Genomic DNA, 19,737 nt, shown 5'->3' on the forward strand with positions numbered 1-19,737 from the left:
CCTGATGGCAGCTCAACTAATGTACAAGCTGCATTGTCATTAACTCTGGGCCTGTCATCATACTGGACTCTTCCTGCAAGACCTGACCCACTATCATCACCTCCTCTCTGAACCTTCCCTGACCAGCCCTAGCCACCCCCCACCAAGTATTATAATATCTGACCTCAGGGCTATCTCCCCCTCCAGCTGTGAGCTCCTTCAGTGTTGGGAATGTCTCTCTTAGCACACTGTATATGAATATTTGTGAAATCAGTGACTGAACTGACTGGAGTGGTCAGAAGATCTGCATGGAGCTGCAAGTTGTTCCTGGTTCAGAAGAATAGGTGTGGTACTATTGGCAGGGGCTAGGCCTCGAAGAATGGGAATTCCAAAACGCTTAATTGTGCTCACGAGGAACCTGTACGTAGATCAAGAGGCAGTCGTCCGAACAGAACAAGGGGATATTGCTTGGTTTAAAGTCAGAAAAACTGTGCGTCAGGGTTTATCCTTTCACCATACCTGTTCAATCTGTACGTTGAGCAGATAATCTGGGAGGCTGGACTGTATGAAGAAGAATGGAGCATCAGAACTGGAGGAAGACACATTAACCTGCGTTATGCAGAAGACACAACCTTGCTTGCTGAAGGTAAAGAGGTCTTGAAGCACTTACTGATGAAGATCAAAGACCACAGCCTTCAGTATGGATTACTCTTCAACATAAAACAAAAATTCTCACAACTGGACCAATAAGCAACATTATGATAAACGGAGAAAAGATTGAAGTTGTCAAGGATTTCATTTTACTTGGATCCACAATCAACAGCCATGGAAGCAGCAGTCAAGAAATCAAGAGACACATTGCATTGGGCAAATCTGCTGTAAAAGACCTCCTTAAAGTGCTGAAAAGCAAAGATGTCACCTTGAAGACTAAGGTGCACCTGACCCAAACCATGGTATTTTAAATCGTATTTTATGTATGTGAAAGCTGGACAATGAATAATGAAGACCAAAGAAGAATTGACACCTTTGAATTATGCTCTTGGTGAAGAACGTTGAATATACCATTGACTACCAAAAGAAAGAACAAATCTGTCTTGGAAAAAGTACAACCAGAATGCTCCTTAGAAGCTAGGATGGTGAAACTGCATCTTACATACTTTGGACATGTTGTCAGGAAGGATCAGTCCCTGAAGAAGGGCATCGTGCTTGGTAGAGTACAGGGTCAGCGAAAAAGAGGAAGACCCTCCAGGAGATGGAGTGACACAGTTGCTGCAACAATGGGCTTAAGCATAACAATTGTGAGCATGGTGAAGGACCAGGTAGTGTTTCGTTCTGTAGTACACAGGATCACTATGAGTTGGAACCGACTTGACGGCACCTAAGAACAACAACAGGCCTCCAAAAGAACCAGATTGGTAGGGAGATGACTCTATCATGCCATCTGGAGGTAGCTGCTCCTGTGGCTCCAATTGGCCATGCTAATGTGGCCCCCAGACTTCAGTTTGGCTTCCCCCACAACAGCTTCCAGAAAAATGAACAGATTAGGAAAGAGAATGAAGATTGATTTATTTCTCAACTCTCAGCCCTTCTCTCCCAAAAGGCAGGGAGGGCCCAGTGACCAAAACCTGAGGGTCTGGGACCTGGGCAGACCTCTGGGAGTACAGGCTAAAGTACCCAAGTCATGGGCCAAAGTTCAGACTCTGGCAGCAGACCAGGGTCAAACCTCACCAAGGTCAGAATTCAAGGTTCATGTACATCCTGAGATCCCGCTCCCAAGCCCTGCTCTTCTCCTCTCGCCTTCTCTCCTCTTTCCGGCTCAGTGTGGTCACCCGAGGCGCTCGCTCCCGCCCAGCCACAGCCCGGGTATCCAAAGCCTGGAAGTGTGTGACCCGGGGCTGGGGTGCTGATCTGTAGCCAAGACCCTCCTGGTCCCTCTTAAGGACAGTGGGGATAGGGTTGGTGCGACCCTCACCTCGGGGTCCAAGCCCCATCCCTGGCTCCCAGCCTCCCCTCAGCAGCAACCTGAAGCCTGGGCTGGAGGCAGGCACCCCAGGGGGAAGACTAGGGGGGCAGGGACCCTGGGACAGTGACAGCAGGTGGGCGGTGGATGTGCAGTGGTTGGCATCTTGGAAGTAGGCGTCACAGGTCTCGCAATAGTGGGAGGCGCGAGATTGGGGCCTGCAGAGGAAGAAGAGAAGGAGTTGAGGGAGGGGGTTATGGGTCAGGAGAAGGGTACAGAAGCTTCAGGGGTGCTGGCAGGGTGGGACAAGGTCTTTTCAGCCCTTCTGCTAAGGAACAAATTGCTTTCCTCCCCACTTAGCAATGAGAAACCCAGAGGGGAATGGCTGGGAGAAGAAATGGTAACTAGGCCTCACAAGACTTTTGGAGGAAGGAATAATAATGATTACAATTAATATTTATATAGTACTTACCATGTAGCAAAGGAGCCCCTGGGTGAGGCTAATGGCTACGCACTCCACTACTAACCAAAAGGATGGCAGTTGAAATCCACCCAGGAAGACAGGCCTGGCAATCTACTTCCAAAAGGTCAAAGTCTTGAAAACCTTATGAAGCATTCTACTCTGTACACATGGGGTCACCGTGAATTAGAATTGACTCAATGGCAACTAACAACTACATGGCAAGCACTGCTCTAGTAGTTTGCACGTATTAGCCCATTTAATCTTAACCCTACGAGAAAGGTACTATTATTACCCACCATCTCTCAGATAAGGAAACTGAGACACATAGCATTTAGGTTGTTTGCCCAAGTAAGTGGAGTTAGGATTCAAACCAATGGAGCTCATGTCTGTAACCATGCTACTACATTGCCTTATCAACCTACATGGGGCAGGGGGACCCTCAGCTCTGTTCTGGGGCCTCTGGTGCAGAGTGAGTAAGAAGAGCAGAACACTTTGAAATATGTGCATGGGCTAAGACTTTCTCACCGGTTCTCAGGGCTCCTCGTCTCTCCATGGCTCTCCCTGACCATGCGGGCCACCTCGGGGAAGCCGGCTTCTTCCGCCAGCTGGGCAGCATCCCGGCCACCCAGCTCACAAACTCCCACCCAGGCAGCCCCTCGGCCCAGGAGATAGCTCACAGCTGCCCCCTGGCCAGCTCGGGCAGCACACATCAGGGGAGTCCACCAGAAGGCATCACGGGTATTGATATTCCCCCCAGCTCCTCCTGTCTCACTGGGTTCCAGCAGCCTTCGAAGTTCTGCCAGGTCCCCCTCCTGAGCTGCCCTCAGTATCCACTGGGTTAGCTTGTCCTCTGCCTCAAGGGATCCCTCTTGTCCATGTACCCCTGATGCTGCCTCTGCCACTGCCATTGCTTCTGCCGCAGCCTCCCTCATCAGTCTTCTTTTCTTCCTCTTTTTCTCCCTGGCAGGCTCAGGGTGCGATCTTTGGGGTTCAGGAAAGCTGCTCTCGCTCTCTATCAGTGACTCGTAGAAAGCACGGACTGCAGACCCATCCAAGGCGGGTTCTGGCTCCTCAGGCTGTGGCTGCTGCTGCTGCCCATCTTTCCAGAGGTCACTAGAATCGCTGGCTGGGGTGAAGGTGATGAGGGACGGCCTGGACATGGCTTTTGTGAGAGCTGAGAAAATGAGGCTGGGCAAGGGAAGGCTGAGAAAAGCAAGCCAACTGCCCAAAAGCCCCTGTAGTGCCGAGATCCACCTCCAGGAAGCTGCCGAAAGGAAGAAAAGTAGCCTTAGAATCCAAGATCCCCTCCTGCCCCAAAAGTGACCCCACAATCTAAGGCCCGGCAGGGCCTAAGCGCCTAAGGACCGACTCATAGCGACCCTACAGGAGGACAGAGTAGAACTGCCCCACAGGGTTTCCACGCAGCGGCTGGTGAATGCCAATCGCCGACATTTTGGTTAGCAGCCAAGCTCGTAACCACTGCGCCACCAGGGCTCCAAGGGTTATAGGTCACATGTAAAAACAGGAAACCCTACAATAACCTGCTCCTTGCTAAATGTCAACAAAGAAAATTCCATGAGAGAGTTGCTCAGAGGGCCTATGTCCCGCCCTGCCACCCCGCTCTCATATAAAAGTAATGAGAGCCTCTCTCTGAACCGACTTTTCCACACCAAATGACATACGTTTAAGATAAAAAAAAACCGGCCTGGCCCTTTAAATCTTCCTGCTCCTATTTCGGGGTTCCGTCTTTCAAACAAAAACAGTCTCGGCACTTCTCCGGAAGCAGATTTCGGCAAGAGGCTCCGCCTGCATTGCTTTGTGGCTTCCGTACGGCAGAATGGCGCTACTCTAATCAAAAGATACGCTACAATCAAATAGCCACAAGACAAGACAACGCATGCGTGGCAGGAAAAAAAAAAAAAAAAGCCATGATTACATCAGAGCGCAGGCGTGAAGCGCCGGGTTCAGTTTCCCGCCCTGGAGTCTTTCCAATAGTCAATCTGCAAAGGGTCGCGTGCCTCGGCGGCGCGAGGACCTAAGAAGATCTGTCGGTTGGGGTCCTGCTTTTACATAACGCCCCACAATGCCCTCCACCTCCCTCGAGGTGACCCTCCGCTCCGAGCTCATTTTCTGGAGCCGGGAAACCATTCCCTGACTTAGGAAAGGCACTGAGGAGGGAAATCTGCAATGCCAAGAAGCTGTGACATGAAATAACGTCACCCTGCCCCTCACCATTACTCTGACCAAGGTTCGAAGGTTACACTTTGAGCCCGCAGTCGAAGGTCCTATTCAAGGCCTAAGAGGATATGGAAAAGTGCAAGGGGACAAGCGCCAGGATGGCTGGTGCCACCTCAGGTTAGCGCACTGGGCCGTCCCGGTTCTCACATCGCTCAGCCCAGCCCAGCCCAGCCCAGTCCAGCCCACCTAGGTCTCTCAGCACGGAGCATTTTCTTTCTCAGGAGGCCGGGGCTCTGGGTGAAACGTGGGCCCTATGGAGAAGGGGAAGCCCCAGGAATAGGCCTGACTGGGGCAAGGGACCTAACAGGCAAGAAAGACGCGACGGCCTGGACGAGACTAGGAATAAACAGGACTAGACTCCAGGGCGGAGGCGCTTAGCCAGGACTTGAGTATCAAGCAGTGAGGAGAGAGGCAGGGAGAGACTTCAGCCTGGCGCGCTGATTTCCCCGCCCCCACTCGGCCCCTCAGTCCTAGGAGCAAAACTCTGTATTTCCCAGGCTCTGGCCCCGAATGCGGCATTTGTTTTCCGCTTCCGGTGGCGCCTCGCTGCGCCCCGCCCTCGAGCGTCTTCCTCGCGGGCCCAGCGAACCAGAGTCGTGTGCGGGTCATCCTGGGATTCGTAGTTAGCTTTTCCCTCGTTTCGCCAGTTTGTCCCTACCGGGGACTCTATTTCCCGGCGTCCACCGCGGTGCCGGACCTTTGGCGCTTGCGCGTTGCTCTTTTCCCCACCCTCCCCAATTTCCACTCCCCCCACCGCGCGTCGCCTGCCGCGGTCGGGTCCACGGCCTTCGTTGTAGCTGTCGCTTGGAAGCAGCAACTCCCCTCCCCGCCCCACTCCCGGCCCCTGTCCAGCAGGTTAGTCTGAGGTCCTCGCCGCGCCGAGCCTTCTTCTTCGTTGGCGCTGCACATGGGGTCTCTGCGCCTCGATGTGGGGGCGGGGAAGGAAGTGACCCGGTCCGGCATTGAGGGAGGGAGGGAGGGAGGGGTGTCCTGGGGGGCGGCTGCGGTATGTGCGGGCTCCTGTGGAAGGGATCTGACAGTCACCCGCAGGCCGTCAGAAAAGGAGGGGCCGGGCTCTTTCCCGGGAAGGATAAACTTCGGGACCTTTGGGAAAGGCTCCGGAAACTTGCAGAGCCCTACTGTGGTAGGGAGCCGGAGTCGAGGACCCTGCTGGAGTTGACACGGAAGGGAGAGGGGCCCGGCTTGCGGGAGAGCCAGGGATGCGGGTAGGACTGGTGGGTCACATCTCTTGGTTTCTTGCAAGTGGACTGCACAGGATTTCTAACTGCAGAGAAAAGGGGCTGAGGTGTAAATAAAAGGAGTTGGAGAGGGGTGCTCCGGAGTCTGGGAGTCTTTAAGAAACCCCGTTAAAAAACCCCGTTGACATCGAGTCAGTTCTGACTACTGAAGACTTTATAGGACAGAGGAGAACTGTTCCATAGGGCTTCCAAGGAACAGCTGGTGGATTCAAACTGCCACCTTTTGGTTAGCAGTAGCAGCTCTCCATAGTTCTTAACCACTCCAGCACCAGGGCTCTCCTTTAAGAAAGGCTGACCCCAAGGTTCTTCTGTGGTTGGAAGGTGAAGTGTGGGAGGAGGGAGGATACTAGAGACAGAGGGAGGGAGGGAAAGCTCTGGGTCACCGGCTTTACTTACACCCTTATTTTTCAAGCTGACGTAAAGATGAGCAGTTCAGAGGAGGTGTCCTGGATTTCCTGGTTCTGTGGGCTCCGTGGCAATGAGTTCTTCTGTGAAGTGAGTTCTCCTCAGTCTCCCTGCTTGCCAGCGCAGCTCCACACAGACTCTGACCCCAGGCGTTCCCACACATATTCAGCCTTCTTATAATTTTTTCCGATGCTTCCATGGAAACTCCCTCTTGTCAAGGAAGTGTCCCCTCAGTACCTCCCATTAACCTGTAGTGAAGCGGCAAGACTGGTGCTCAAGTCCCAAGCCTTCCATCTTCCGACAGGAAGATGTCGAGAAGGTCAATCCATGTCTTTGTTATCACTAGAATAGTACTGATAGTACCTGTCTCAGGTGGCTGTTACGAGAATTGAAATACTACCTGTTAAAATGTTTGGTAATGTGTAAAGTTCTCTGTTAACGTAAGGGATTGTAACCTTCAGAATCTGAGCTGTCAGTCTCCACCTTCCTCAGAGAGCCAGCTATCCTTAAAGAGAGAACAAAACTGGTTCCTAGAGATGGGGTGCAGGAGTACGGATAGGGAACTTGAAAAGAATGTCTATCTGAGGAGACATCCTTAGAAAAGAAAGGCCAGGGCTTTTAGGAGAGGGAGTGTGTGAGTACCTCTTTTGAGTTTGGGGTGGGGGATGACGGGAACAGAAGCAGTTGTGTTGAGAACAAGGCATCAGTTAGAGCAACATGTCTGTGCCAAAGCCTGGAGTTTCTTTGTGGTTTCCTTCTTCACTTCCACATCCTGACAGGTGGATGAAGACTACATCCAAGACAAGTTCAACCTCACAGGGCTCAATGAGCAGGTACCCCACTATCGACAAGCCCTTGACATGATCTTGGACCTGGAGCCTGGTGAGGCACTTTCAGGGTTGTTGTTTTGTTTTGATTTTTCCTCCTCTCAAAATCCCAATTCCCCTGTTTCTTGAATTTCTAAATTTTCTTTTGGCTCTTTGTCTCCTTTATCCCAAAATCTCTTCCTTCACTTTGATTCTCCACCTGGCTCTTGCCTGGTTTAGTGACATCTGCCATCTGTTCCTGTGCTCACTGATTCTGTAATTCGGCTTTATTCCATAATGCCACTTTCCCCAAGTGTCTTGTTTTCTGCCTGTTTCTTCTGCCCTGCACCTTCCAGTCTAGAGTTCCACCTTCTGCGTTGACATCTTTGCATTTATGTATTGAGAAGCGAGGTAGGGGTAGAGAAGAGAACGGAGGCTGAAGAGGTGTGGAGGGAAGGCAGAGCTGCCCTGGGTTGGTGGAAGGGGTCAGAAACCTAGGTTTACGGGTTGAATGTCCAGGTGATGGGTGGGGTGAGACTCAGAGATAGGTGGTGGGCAAATTGAGTAGCCAGCAGCCACTGGGAGTGAGTGGAGCACCCTCAGGAAGGCTGAATGGCAAGTGGTTGCATTTGGGCCGGGCCATGTTTCAGATGAAGAGTTGGAAGACAACCCCAACCAGAGTGACCTGATTGAGCAGGCAGCTGAGATGCTGTATGGATTGATCCACGCCCGCTACATCCTCACCAACCGTGGCATCGCCCAGATGGTGAGGACTCTACTCCCACTTGACTCCTTTTGAGGCAATAAGGGAAACAGGTTCCAGCAGCAAGAAGTCATACATTTCAACTTTGCCAGGGAGTCTAGCTGAGAAGAGGGGAAGAAGCCCAGAATCTGGGCCTGGGAGTTGAGTCCTGATTTCGGGGCATGTTGTGGGAGGCTGTTTTCAGGAGGGAGACATGACCCTGAATGGGAAGTTCTTGCAGACTATCTCTTTCTTGGGGAACAAACAGTGAATGACTCTGGTTTGCAGCCTGCCTGACTGGAGGAAAGGAGGCAGCAGAGTCTGAGGGTCTGTCTGGGCTAGGGAAGGGGCCTCTGGACAGAGGTGGAAGGATTAGGGGCACAGTGATATAGGTTGGGCTGAGGGGGGAGTTAGCACTATGTGGGTTGCATCATTTCACACCTGTCTACCAGTCTTCGCCATTTTATTTACCTCAGTTGGAAAAATACCAGCAAGGAGACTTTGGCTACTGTCCCCGTGTGTACTGTGAGAACCAGCCAATGCTCCCCATTGGTGAGTATTGGATAGTGGTAGATGACATATGGCAGGTGCCCTGGGAATGTGTTGGGACTTAGCAAGTCGGGGCCCAAGTCCTGGGTGAAAGTTGTGCAGGTTAGAAGGTGCCCAGTCGGCTGAGTCTGGCTGTCTCGCAGGCCTGTCGGATATCCCAGGCGAGGCCATGGTGAAGCTCTACTGCCCCAAGTGCATGGATGTGTACACACCCAAGTCATCGAGGCATCACCACACGGATGGCGCCTACTTCGGCACCGGCTTCCCTCACATGCTCTTCATGGTGCACCCCGAGTACCGGCCCAAGCGGCCCGCCAACCAGTTTGTGCCCAGGTGGGGAGCAAGGACAGAGCTACCAAGGATCAAAGAAAAGACCCAAGGTCCCCTGGAGATAAGGGAAGGCAGGGCATCCCCTTTTTTGAGGTCTGGTTCCCCCAGGCCAGGGCTTCTTTTTGCTGAGTACCCTTGGGCAAATTATTTAATTGCCTTATGCTTGTTTTATTTTTTATGAAATGGGGATGATGGCAGTGTTATCCTGATAGGGTGACTTTGAACAGGTAAATTGCTTAGAACAGTGTTTGGAGCTTAAAATATTTAAACTTTAGTTATTGCCATCACCGGAGTGTCTGGGTGGCGTGAGTGCTTAAGCACTTACCTAACCAAAAGGTTGGCAGTTCAAACCAACACAGAGATGCCTCAGAAGAAAGACCTAGCAATCTATTTCCAAAAGGCCACTGCCATTGAAAACCCTGTGGAGCAGTTCTGCTCTGCACACCTTGAGTCACCATGGAATCAACTCAATGGCACCTAATTTGATTTTTGGTTATTATTACCACTGTCTTGGGTGTTCAGCCTTTTACCAGATTAATAAATATGATTCATCTTTTTGGGGCATCAATTTAAGTCTGTCTATGAAAAAGAGAAGTTCAGTTTTACCTTGAAACAAGAACTGATATAGAATTTGAGTTTTAATTGATGTTTAACATACATTTCCAAGTATTCTTGAGTAAAGAGTTTTGGGAACTACTGCCCTTAAGCTTTGAGGAAGCCCACGGAGGCAGAGGGGTGGGGAGGCAGGAATGTAACCCACTCATCCCACTACCTCTCTGATCTCTCCCCGGCCCAGGCTCTATGGTTTCAAGATCCACCCGATGGCCTACCAGCTGCAGCTCCAAGCTGCCAGCAACTTCAAGAGCCCGGTCAAGACGATTCGCTGATTCCTTAGCCTACCTGTTCCTCAGTCTTTTACACCCCTGTTCCTTTGCTGCCACCCTTTCAGGAATCCTCTGTGGTTTTTAGTTTAAATTAAAGGAGTCATTATTGTGGTGGGGATATCAAATAAAGTGGAAGAAAAGGCCATGAGCCGGTCTGCTGATGCTTGGGGTTGGGGATGGGAGGGTAGCTCTGGGAGCCCTCGGGGCCCACCCTCCCCAAGTTGGAAATCAGATTTGTGCCCTGTGGATTTGGCTGATGTTTTTAGTGGAGAACAGAACATAACTCCTAGGGCTGGGTGTAAAGTGCAAGTTCACAAGGAAAAGACCCAGAGAAAAATCAGGTTTCAAAGATTAGAAAAATATTTGTTTTTTGGGGGGCTATCTGTGATTGTCTATTCATACTGAAAGGGATGTCATCAACAGCATTGTCTTTCAGTTTTGGTTTTAAAGGAAAGTCCTAAAATCAAGAGAACTGTAAGAGTTGGAGAGAGGAGGAATAAAGTCCAGAATTGCTGCTCGGTGTGAGTGTGTGTGTGTGTGTGTGAGAGAGAGAGAGTGTGAGCGTGTCTCAGAAAGATGGAGATGCGGGGTTGCTGGTCAAAGGTTGTTCCGGCAGCTTTGGTCTGGCCCTTTGTGTGGGGTAGAGAGCAGGTTGTCCCAGAGATGGACATCCTAGTTCATGGACCCTCGAGGTGAGGGATAGGGCTTTGGGGGCCACGCAGAACAAAAATAGTTGAGTAAAGAGCCCAGGTAGGGCCCAAGTATTACCTCTGTCTGGGCCACTACTCCCACACTCAGGAACCAGACCTCGTGGGTGAGGACATGTTGTCCCTCCTGCCAGGTTGATAACTTCCCCTTGCAGCCCAGGATCCTGCCCTGGGCAGGAATATAGCTCTGCGCTTATAGCCCTTCCTGGTCAGATTGCCTATCAGAACTACCTCCAGCTCAGAATCAAGGCGTGTGGTCATAGGAAAGTGGGGATTCAGGGTACCCCTCAGGGATTGCCCCTCTCCAGAATTCCATAATGAGGGTCCACATGCTTACAGGCATGCTGGTCATGGTGGGCTTCTCAGCAGAAAAGGGTAAGTGGGGCCCAGGGGCAGGGAGGAAGGGGTGACCATGAGTTCAGGAACAGGGTGGGGCTGGATGCCTGGGTTCCCTGCAGGGCCGGGGAACTGGGGAGCGAGCCAAGATTCCCACCCCTCCTATCTTCTGCTTCCCCAGCTTCTGTTCCTGTTCCTGAAGTTCGAACCTGCCACTTCTGCCTCCTAGAAGACCCTGCTGTAGGTTGCATTTCGGGCTCAGAGAAGTGCACGATCAACAGCTTGTCCCCATGCATGGTGATCACCATCTATTATGGTGAGTCAAGTTCCAGGAATGGGAAGTGGGTGGAACAGACCCGGGTTTGGTTTCCCCTTCACATAGTTGGGCCCTTCTTGGGTCTGGGGTCCAGGAAGAAGAGAGAAGGATCTCGGAAAGAGAGGCCTGAGATTTTGGGGAGCTAGCTGAGCTATTTTTTCTGGAACCTTCTGAAGGAGACTGGGATGGAAGTCACTTCTGGCTGGGGGATGGGGAGAGTCAGTGGTCAGAGTGCCATGTTTGGGGACTATGGGAGGCAGCAAGGGTTACTGACTATCCCCTCTCCTTCAGATCTAAAGCCTCGCTTTATCATCCGAGCCTGTGGACAATACAATTCCTACCACTGCCGAGAACAACGTAGTACCTACTTCTTGAAGTACTGGTATCAGGCCCAGTGTTGCCAGTATGATTACTGCAACTCCTGGTCCAGCCCCCAGCTCCAGAGCCCCCCGTCTGAACCCCCTCACAGGCTCCTGGCCCTGCCCCTGTCTAAGTTCCAGAGCCAACGGTTCTACCAAGCCCTGAACCTCTCCCTGCCCCTGCCCAGTTTCCATGCTGGGATGGAGCCTGAAGGCCTGGACCTTCTGGCCACTCTGCCCCTTAGCCTGGGCTTGTCCATTGCTGACCTGCGTCACACATACCTGTTTCTCAACAAGTCAGGACTTTTGGTTCTTCCCCGGGCTGGACCTTGACACCTTACCCCTCCCAGAATCCAACCTGTTTTAGCGACTCTCCACTAATACCCCCAGTCCTGCACTGTCCTCTCTGGAAACACCCACATTATTTGGTCACTGTGATTTCTTGGGCCTCTCTCTTTTGTATCTCCAATATTTGTATAGCTTTGGTTTAATCTCCTCTGAAGCTAGTGGGCACTTTCTTCCTGCTAGAATAGAATCTCAAGTGTGGATTCTGCCTAGGCTGACCTGAGAAAGGTGCAGCAGTTTCTTTCGTTCTTCTCCCACCATCTGAGTTCCATCATCACCCCTTATCTTGCCAATCCACTCTCAATCTGGTCATCTGCCACCTCCATTCAAATCTGGCTCCAGATCCCCTGTCCTGTGCTTGTCTCTAAGACCAGGTGCCAGGCTGAACTTGCAGCCAGAAGGATGAGGGGTAGACTTCTGTGCTGACTTCTGACTTGGCAGTCTGATATCCCTACCTGACCCATCTCCACCACCTCCACCCCTGCCCTGGTCCACCGCCCACCCTCCAATATCTCTTATCACAGCCTCTGGCCTCCTCAGCCCCACTTCACCCTCACTGAGTCCCATCACCCACCTGCACAGGGGCCCGGGAAAAGGAGAGGAGTGGGCCTGTTCCACTCTGCTCCAAGTCTCCTGATTTCCCTCCACAATAAACCGGGACTGGGCTAAGTCTGTGTCACATTGTTTGTGGGCTAGGCTAAGGAGTGTGGGCAGGTTAAAGAGAGTTCAATGTGGGATTCAAGCAGTACTACAGAGCCCTGCCCACTCCACTTGGCCTTTGTGGCTTTCTCACAAATTGCACCAAAGGGTCCACATCTATCCCACCCATTGTTCAGCTAGAGATCAAAGCATGGAGCCTGTAGCTCCTCCCAGCCTTAAACATAACCCTATGAAACCTAGAAAGTTAAACCCAGAGAATGCCAGGTTTTTCCACCTAAGAGAGGAGGAAAAAAGTTCCCTTTAAACCAGGAAGACTCAGGAACAAACCAAAGGATCTAAGCCCACATCCCAGCATCACCTGGTGCTTTGGGATCTGAGCGCTCCTGCCTGTCCTCAGTTTGTCTCTGGGATCCTACTACCCAGCACCCCATCTGTGGGAGTTGAAGGAGGAAGATGCAGGGCACACAGCCGGGGCTGCAGTAGTTGGATCTTTCATTTGTTCTTTTAATACGTTTGTTTTTGAGAAATTGCAAGCATACAGAAAGTGGTAACGAGTACTCATAACTCAGCCTTTCCTGTACATTCAGTCAACCCTGGACACACTGCTCGGACCCAGGCCAGGCACTGGCACTCGCAGGTGAATACAGCAAGTTGTCCACCCTCCACCCACCCGCCCACAAGCCTCACCCTGGTGATGGGATTATAAAGCCTTTTTCTAAAAAGCAGCGCAGCTCTGTGGCTGAGAGGCCCAGGCCCACCTGTGCCACGGGGGTAAACTGGTCTGAGCCTCACTTTCGTCAGCTGTAAAGTGGAGACTGCCTTACAGAATTGAGAGAATGCACTTGAATGTGCTTACCTGGGGCCTGGCACAAAGTAAGTGCTCAGTGAATGTAAGCTCTTAAAGTTGGCATACCAAGTGGAAGTTTGGGACCTTCACCCCCTGAAAAATACACATGCCCTAGAGACAAATGCACAATTTTTGTCCCGTTTAAACTTTGACAGCATAAAGGAGCTTGCGCATAGCCTAAGACGGATTTTTATGACATGCACACACCTGTTCAACCTGCCCCCAAATCATGACAAAGGCCTTTACCAGCATTTGAAGCTGCCTTCACGCCCCTCCCAGGCACTTAACTCGAGGGTAACCACTGTGCTGACTTGGCAGCAACTTAGATGAGTTTTGCCAGTTTGTGTACTTGATATAAATGGAATCATACAGCATATACTTTTTAGCCACACAACGTTTTGCACACAGTTTAGGTTAATCTTCATGGCCCCTTGATGGCCTATGCTTTGGCAGGAGGCACCAAAACCGACTGTAGTGAGGTCATGAGGCAGTTGGAGGTACAGCTCCTCAGTGTTTCCCCCTCTTTCTGGGCCCACCTTTCCCCACGACCTCAACTTTAGTAAAAGAGGAAGACCAGGCTCATATAACTCTAGCAGATCAAACTGGAAGACAGCCTCAGAAGCTAAGATCCCAAATTAGGGAGGACCTTGCCAAGGTCCTTGAAGAGGGAAGCCAGACCTTGGGATCAGAGTGGTCAGGATTCTGGCCGAGTATCTCCTCCACAGAGCAGCTTCCTCCCTGGGCCTGGCCCTCTCTTAGCTCCACTCTCACCAGCACTGCCCATAACGCTCTTCCGAGGATGCCCACTGCTACTTTGGCCTTCACCATAGAAAGACGTCCAGTTCATCTCCATCTTTTTCAGCTTAGAGCTGACTTGGAGACACTCAGGCAGGGCCGGAGCAGAGCTCAGCCGGGCTAGGAGCCATGATGGGGCAGTCAGGCAGGACCACCTCCCTCAGCATCCCTTTCCCTGGAAGAGGTACATACACCGAACAGTTTGCACACCAATTTATTTTGGAGGAGCATCTGGGGGCTTGGAGGGAGAGGGGGAGGAAGTCAACAGGAAAGATGTCAGATTGTGAGGCTCTGATGGGAAAACTCCAGAAAATTCTGGAGAGGGAGCTTTGGGGAGGGGCAGAGGGGTGTTGAGAGGTGGCCACCAAGAGGAAGAGAGCTAGGGTTGGGGTCAGGTGACTCAAGGGAGGCAGGGAGAACTGGAGGGAGGGGCTGGAATTGTCCCTGTTGAGCCCAGGTGGAAGTTGGGAGGGTGACTGGAAACGTGGCATTTTCCTCCAGAGGTCTCTGCAGTCGTTCTAAGGATTATAGATGGCTCTGCTCTGAGGGTCATTGCAGAAATCCAGGAAGCAGCATCGAGAGTATATCCAGAAGCCAAACACCGGAGAAGTTCGAGTATATGAGCAGTCACTCATCTGTTCCTTGCGGCGGCAGTCACTCACCATGATGTCAGTACTACTGCCTGGGGGAGGGGCCACAGGTGCCAGTGATAGGGAGGTCCATGGGCAAGGCCCCAAACCCCCTCATCCCTTCACTCCACATCCCCCACACCCTGCCCTGGGCCAAAAATTAAAGTGACTTCTAGAATCAGGCTGGGGTAGGGAGTGCTCAGTGAGTCACCAGCCATGGAACTTGGCAGAAGTTTCCCACAGAAGGCTGGGGGAGGGGGTCAGAGAAATACAGCAGTGGTTAAGAAGGGACTGAGTTAGGACTGTGAGCAAAGTGGGGAGAACCAGCACTGAGGGACCATGTAAGAAAAAGTTGTAAAAATGTATTGGAGGTGGGATTGCTGACAGGAAGAGTTTGTCATTTGTTTTATAGGTCCAACGTAGGAGAATAATATGATTATCTGTTTCCAGAAAGATATCTTAGAGGGGAAAAAAAAATCTTTGTTCCCATGTCCTAAGTAGTTCAGGGTCGTTCACTACTGCCTTGATGCGGAGTGTGAAAAATTAGAAACAGCTCCAATGTCCCTCACAGATGGGATGGATAAACCAGCTCTGATATGGCCACGCCATGGAGTACGCTGCAGCAGGTCAACGCAGCAAAGAAGGTGTTTACAAACTGTTATGTTTAATAAACAAGTGCAGAACATTGTTCACAATGGTATACTACTGTTTGGGCAGGAAGTAGAGGCAGAAAAAGGAGTAAGCAGCATATTTGCATAGGTTGGATGTACACAAAAGATCCCGGAAGGATAATTAAACCAAAAAAAGTGGCTATGTGTGGCTCATGCATCGGAGCTGGGTAGACTGGAGACAGAAGGGAGAAGGAGACTTTCCTTTTATATGCAGTCAAAGATGTAGGGGAAGAACGAGGCTGATAGTAACTACTGCAGTCAGATAGGGGAGCAAGAAGCCTGAGGAAAGGCCAGTGGATATTGAGATCTCGAGGGTACTCTTGAAGGCTCAGCATGGTGAGGAGGCTGGAAGTCAATTAGCTGAGCCTCAGGGAGGAAAGGGGGGAGCAGAAATGGAGACAGGAAGTGTCTCTTAAGGAAAGGAAAGAGAGGCTGTGACGGAACAGTATCTTAGGGTGGTGGAAATGAGACTTGGGGTGCAGTTTAAGAGGCCAGGGGAGGCTCAGTTTGGGAGAGAGCTGGGTCCCCAATGAGAGAAAACAGCTTACTGTTCTTTATGTGGAGTGTGATGCAGCTGCCGCCACGTGGAGCAAGGCAGGTGTCAGAACCCAGAAGGCACCCCAACTCCTTGGTCTCAAAGAGGCATCGATAACAGCGCAGATATTTGGGGAGCTGAAGTGGAGGCGAAGCTTCCCGATTGACAGCAAACTTACCTAGAACACAGGGGAGCACTGACCCCAAGCCTCTGCCTACCCAGTTGCAGGCTAGTGGACCCCACTATTCCTTCCTCACCTCCCCATCTCAGCAAAACCATAAAACCATCAATTCTTTAAAGTCATCTGGTTTAACCTTCCATCCAAAGCTTTATTCCTCACTGAAATCTCTTTGGTTTTTGGTCCTCTTCTACAGAAAAGAGGAATATGTTCACTCATTCACTCGCTGGTAGAGGCTGCAGGCACTAGTGATAGGGGAAGTCCTGGGCCAGACCTCAAATCCTCTCATCCCTTCATTCCACACAGACTTATCATCACTACGCCTCACCCTACCCAGGGCCCAAAATTGAATTCATTCATTCAACGTGTATTTGAGGGGCTAACATGTGCCCAGCACTCTGTAAGCCTCTAAATTCAAAGGTTAGTCTGAGGCATCCCATTCCATTTTGAAGCAACCCTGTTAGCACAGTTCTTCCACTGTGAATTGGCTTCTCAGTCCCCCACCATCCTGGTCACTCTCCCTTGAACATGCTTTCTTAATCTGTTATGTTCAGAAGTGAAAACAAGAATGTATCAGAGGGCAGGAAGAATCTCTTCCAGTAGACAGGAAACTTCAAGCAGCCCAGGGCCACATTCTTTGTTTTTGGTGGTTTTATCACTGGACAGACTCATCTTAAACTCTGTCTACCAAAACCCCCATTCTCCACTTGCCCTCCCCAAACTGCATGCGTATACATATTCTTTTTCCTCTGGTCCCAGGCCCAGGCCACATAACGTTAAGGTGTCCCCAGACCCAGACTCAGAGCCCTTGGTGTCAGGCAGCTGCTGAACAAACATTTTGGATCCTGTTTGAACACAGATTGTGCTTTGCAGCCAATTGAGGAAGCCGTCATTCTGGATTAGGCCTTATTCTACTCTGTGGATCCTGTTTCCATCATTTGCCATGTTCTCCAACCCTCTCTATTCTGTGTCTGCCTTCAGATTTGAAGAGGATCCCTTTAGCATCTCCATTCAGGTCACTGCTGTTAAGTGACCAGCCCTGGTCGGTCACTAAAAATCTCTCTCAGGGTGACCACTAGTTCATTATCAGTCCCCAGGCATTTGCCTACCACTTCCTCCTATCCCATCTTCCCTCCTGCCTGGATTTACCTGAGCGTCCTGGGCAGATGCACCCAGTCACTTGGTGTTTGTGGATGTCCCCATTTAGCAGGCCAGGAGACCCCTCTGATCCCTCAAAGTCACTTACCAAACACCAAGCTCTTCATTACCAGCACTAATAAGAGCACCATGCATAGGCCTTGGGAGGTGCTGCGGAGACCCAGGAGCCCAAGACTCCGGCTACCTGCACAGCCTGCCATGAAATGCATGACTGCCCACTAGCCCCTAGTTTGGGCTTATATTGGTGGAACAGCAATTGGCCAAGAGGAAGGAGAGTGGCAACACCACTTTAGGGTGGAATCAGTGCCAGAACCGTCAGAGGCACAAGGCGTCCTCACCCACAGGCAGTCTGATGGTCTAACATCCTGGCTCAGGGGCAAGAGCCCAGCAAAGGGAAATGAGAGGGGGACTTTCTATTAATTCAACAGACATTCACTGAATCACTGAATCAGGAGCTGGGAACACAACGGTGCACGAAGTCCCTGCCCTTACAGGGTATACAGTCTAGTGGTGAGGACAAATCAACAAGGAGTGGTGAGGGAAGGACGGAGTGGTTCCCTGGGAGCATCTGGGCAGGGAAATCACTGACTAAAGAGATTTCAGCGGAGAAGTAACATGATCAGAGTGCTGATTGTAAAAATCGCTGTGGCTGCACACTGGAAGAGTGGAGGCAGGGAAACCAGTTAGGAAGCTATTCCTGCGTTCAGTCACAAGGTGGCGGCCTGGCCTAGCAGAAAGGCGGTGTGGAAGCTGAGAAGCGGATGAATCCGAGGTATATTTAGAAGAAACACTGGACAGATTTGGTGTCAGACTGGATGTGGGGAGAGGGAAGGCCGACAGGCTTGCATAAGGGGGTGGTTGGTGGTACCATCTTACAAGATGTGAAAGCCTGGCACTGTCAGAAATACAAAAGCGAGGACTTAAACGGGTCTCGAGTAACCCCCTCCTCAGCCCCGGTGCCTGGTCCCCCTTTGGGGTTCCGGTAAACCAGCGCCTTCTCCCCACTCTTTCTCTCGCCCCTCTCAAGCTGCGGGTTCATGGGTCTGATCTCCGGCGCCCACGAGCTCCGGCACGGCGTGTTCGCTCTCCGCGCCTGACTGCACCTCAGACCTCCTCTGAGGACGCGGGGGCGGTACTGCCCAAGCTCAGCTCTCGGCCAGGCGGTGTTTCCGAAACCTGGGAAGCGCCAATCCAGCCTCAGTATCCAGACGTCCGGCCCCAGTGGATACCAGAGCACGGCGCGGCTGCTCCGCAAGGTGGCGCTGTGGCGCGGCCGTCCGTTCCAGGCTGAGATTCCAGAGAATAGTGCTGCAACCAATGAGCCGCAGTGGGCGGCCCCCAGAGGCCCCGCTCGTTTCCTCTCCTGGAGCCTTAGTACGTTCTGTGCGAGACTCAGGGTTTTTACTTTAAGGACTGATAGGCAGTGAAGCCCTCGGCGTCCAGGAACGACACCACTTGTCCCTATTTCCCGGCTGGAGTTTCTGGGCGGGGCCCTGCAGTCGGGTTCCCTGCTAGGGCCCCAGGCTACTCAAGAATTATCCGGTTTCGGGGGTGTGGTGGGGAATATGCGAAGAAAGAGACAAACGCCAAAAAAAGATGGATGGGAAGAAAACGAGCGGAAAACGCACGCCACTACGTCAAAAACCTCAAACCTGTTGCCAGTTAGTTCATTCGGACTGGTGGTGCCCTCACGTGTTAAGAGTAGGGCTGCTCCAAAGGGTTTTCTTGGCTGTAATCTTTAACCAGACCTTTCTTCCGCGGAGCTGTTGAGTGGGTTCAAACCGCCAATACTTAGGTTAGCAACCAGCTGCAAGCCGTTTGAGTCATCCAGGAACCTTCTCCTCCTAACCCCCTCATTCTGAAATACATGAATCCATAAATTGTGTTAAAGGAAAGTCAGTAATGGAAAACTGGGGAGAAGCACAAATGTCTGTTGAATGAATGAGTGGACAGAATGATAGACAAAAGGAATTAGAGAGCAGGAGCTTGACGCAAAGAGGGCAAAGGTACACAGAGGGGCCCTCACATCGCCCTCCGAACCCCTTTTGCGAATATGGCCACAACTAAAGGGCAAGGACTAGGCAGCTATGGGAGGGGTCGCCCTGGGAGGTCCAGGAGGACAGGCTGTGGAGCTACTGCGACGACCGTGGGCCCCGAGGGTCACGGTTGTGTAGACGCCGCTAGTATTTCGGGGATGGGCGGGGCCTGGCGCGGACACTGCCTTCTTTGGAGAGGCGTGACCTCAGAGTCCTTAATCCCACACTTGTTTCGGTCTCTCCTCCAGTCCATAAGGCAGGGCGCGGCCAGTGTGCAGGACTCTTCTCAGAGCCCTGAGAGTTCCTTGCGGGGTGATGGGCTCTATCAAGGCGTTCCTGGGGTGAAGAGGCTGGGCATTGTAATAGTCGCCCTGGTGACAGCAGCGGAGACAATGTCCACGCCAGATGCCCCCCTTCGGGACAAGGGATACCTAAGGGTAATCGGCCTAGTAACGAAGTAAAGGAGGTGGGGGATCTGAGAATAGACCCTATAACTAGGGAAATGCAGCAGGGCCAGAGGGGCGGGGCTAGAGAAAGTCTTCCCTAGGGG

The 19,737-nt window shown here is 51.7% G+C and overlaps 4 protein-coding genes across 6 annotated transcripts; 2 read left to right on the forward strand and 2 right to left on the reverse strand.

The window, feature by feature from the left end:
- Window positions 1-756: 756 nt before the first annotated feature.
- On the reverse strand, window positions 757-4,250 carry GPANK1 (G-patch domain and ankyrin repeats 1). Its single transcript, XM_049888843.1, has 3 exons — window positions 4,085-4,250; window positions 2,928-3,666; window positions 757-2,157 (listed from the first exon to the last, which is right to left on the reverse strand). The coding sequence occupies exons 2-3, from the start codon at window positions 3,560-3,562 to the stop codon at window positions 1,713-1,715; spliced, it is 1,080 nt and encodes a 359-aa protein (XP_049744800.1). The 5' UTR covers window positions 3,563-3,666; window positions 4,085-4,250; the 3' UTR covers window positions 757-1,712.
- Window positions 4,251-5,376: 1,126 nt separating this feature from the next.
- On the forward strand, window positions 5,377-9,763 carry CSNK2B (casein kinase 2 beta). Of its 3 annotated transcripts, none has more exons than XM_049888851.1 (7): window positions 5,377-5,495; window positions 6,312-6,394; window positions 7,084-7,186; window positions 7,761-7,876; window positions 8,305-8,404; window positions 8,545-8,734; window positions 9,528-9,763. In XM_049888851.1, the coding sequence occupies exons 2-7, from the start codon at window positions 6,323-6,325 to the stop codon at window positions 9,616-9,618; spliced, it is 672 nt and encodes a 223-aa protein (XP_049744808.1). In that variant the 5' UTR covers window positions 5,377-5,495; window positions 6,312-6,322; the 3' UTR covers window positions 9,619-9,763. The 3 variants fall into 3 exon arrangements, with proteins under 3 accessions (XP_049744808.1, XP_049744820.1, XP_049744814.1); XM_049888863.1 differs by having other exon boundaries at window positions 8,329-8,404; XM_049888857.1 differs by lacking the exon at window positions 5,377-5,495 and adding an exon at window positions 5,675-5,866.
- Window positions 9,764-9,867: 104 nt separating this feature from the next.
- Window positions 9,868-12,315, forward strand: LY6G5B (lymphocyte antigen 6 family member G5B). The gene is given in 5 exon segments (XM_049869182.1): window positions 9,868-10,697; window positions 10,840-10,974; window positions 11,266-11,658; window positions 11,661-11,693; window positions 12,203-12,315. Coding segments are annotated over 5 exon segments (732 nt in total). The 5' UTR covers window positions 9,868-10,639.
- A 1,875-nt stretch (window positions 12,316-14,190) lies between these two features.
- LY6G5C (lymphocyte antigen 6 family member G5C) lies at window positions 14,191-17,360 on the reverse strand. Its single transcript, XM_049888884.1, has 3 exons — window positions 17,240-17,360; window positions 15,829-15,993; window positions 14,191-14,662 (listed from the first exon to the last, which is right to left on the reverse strand). The coding sequence occupies exons 1-3, from the start codon at window positions 17,358-17,360 to the stop codon at window positions 14,499-14,501; spliced, it is 450 nt and encodes a 149-aa protein (XP_049744841.1). The 3' UTR covers window positions 14,191-14,498.
- Between the last annotated feature and the right edge of the window lie 2,377 nt (window positions 17,361-19,737).

The sequence above is a fragment of the Elephas maximus genome, chromosome 1 (genome assembly GCF_024166365.1).
Source record: "Elephas maximus indicus isolate mEleMax1 chromosome 1, mEleMax1 primary haplotype, whole genome shotgun sequence".
NCBI classification, from domain to species: Eukaryota; Metazoa; Chordata; class Mammalia; order Proboscidea; family Elephantidae; genus Elephas; species Elephas maximus.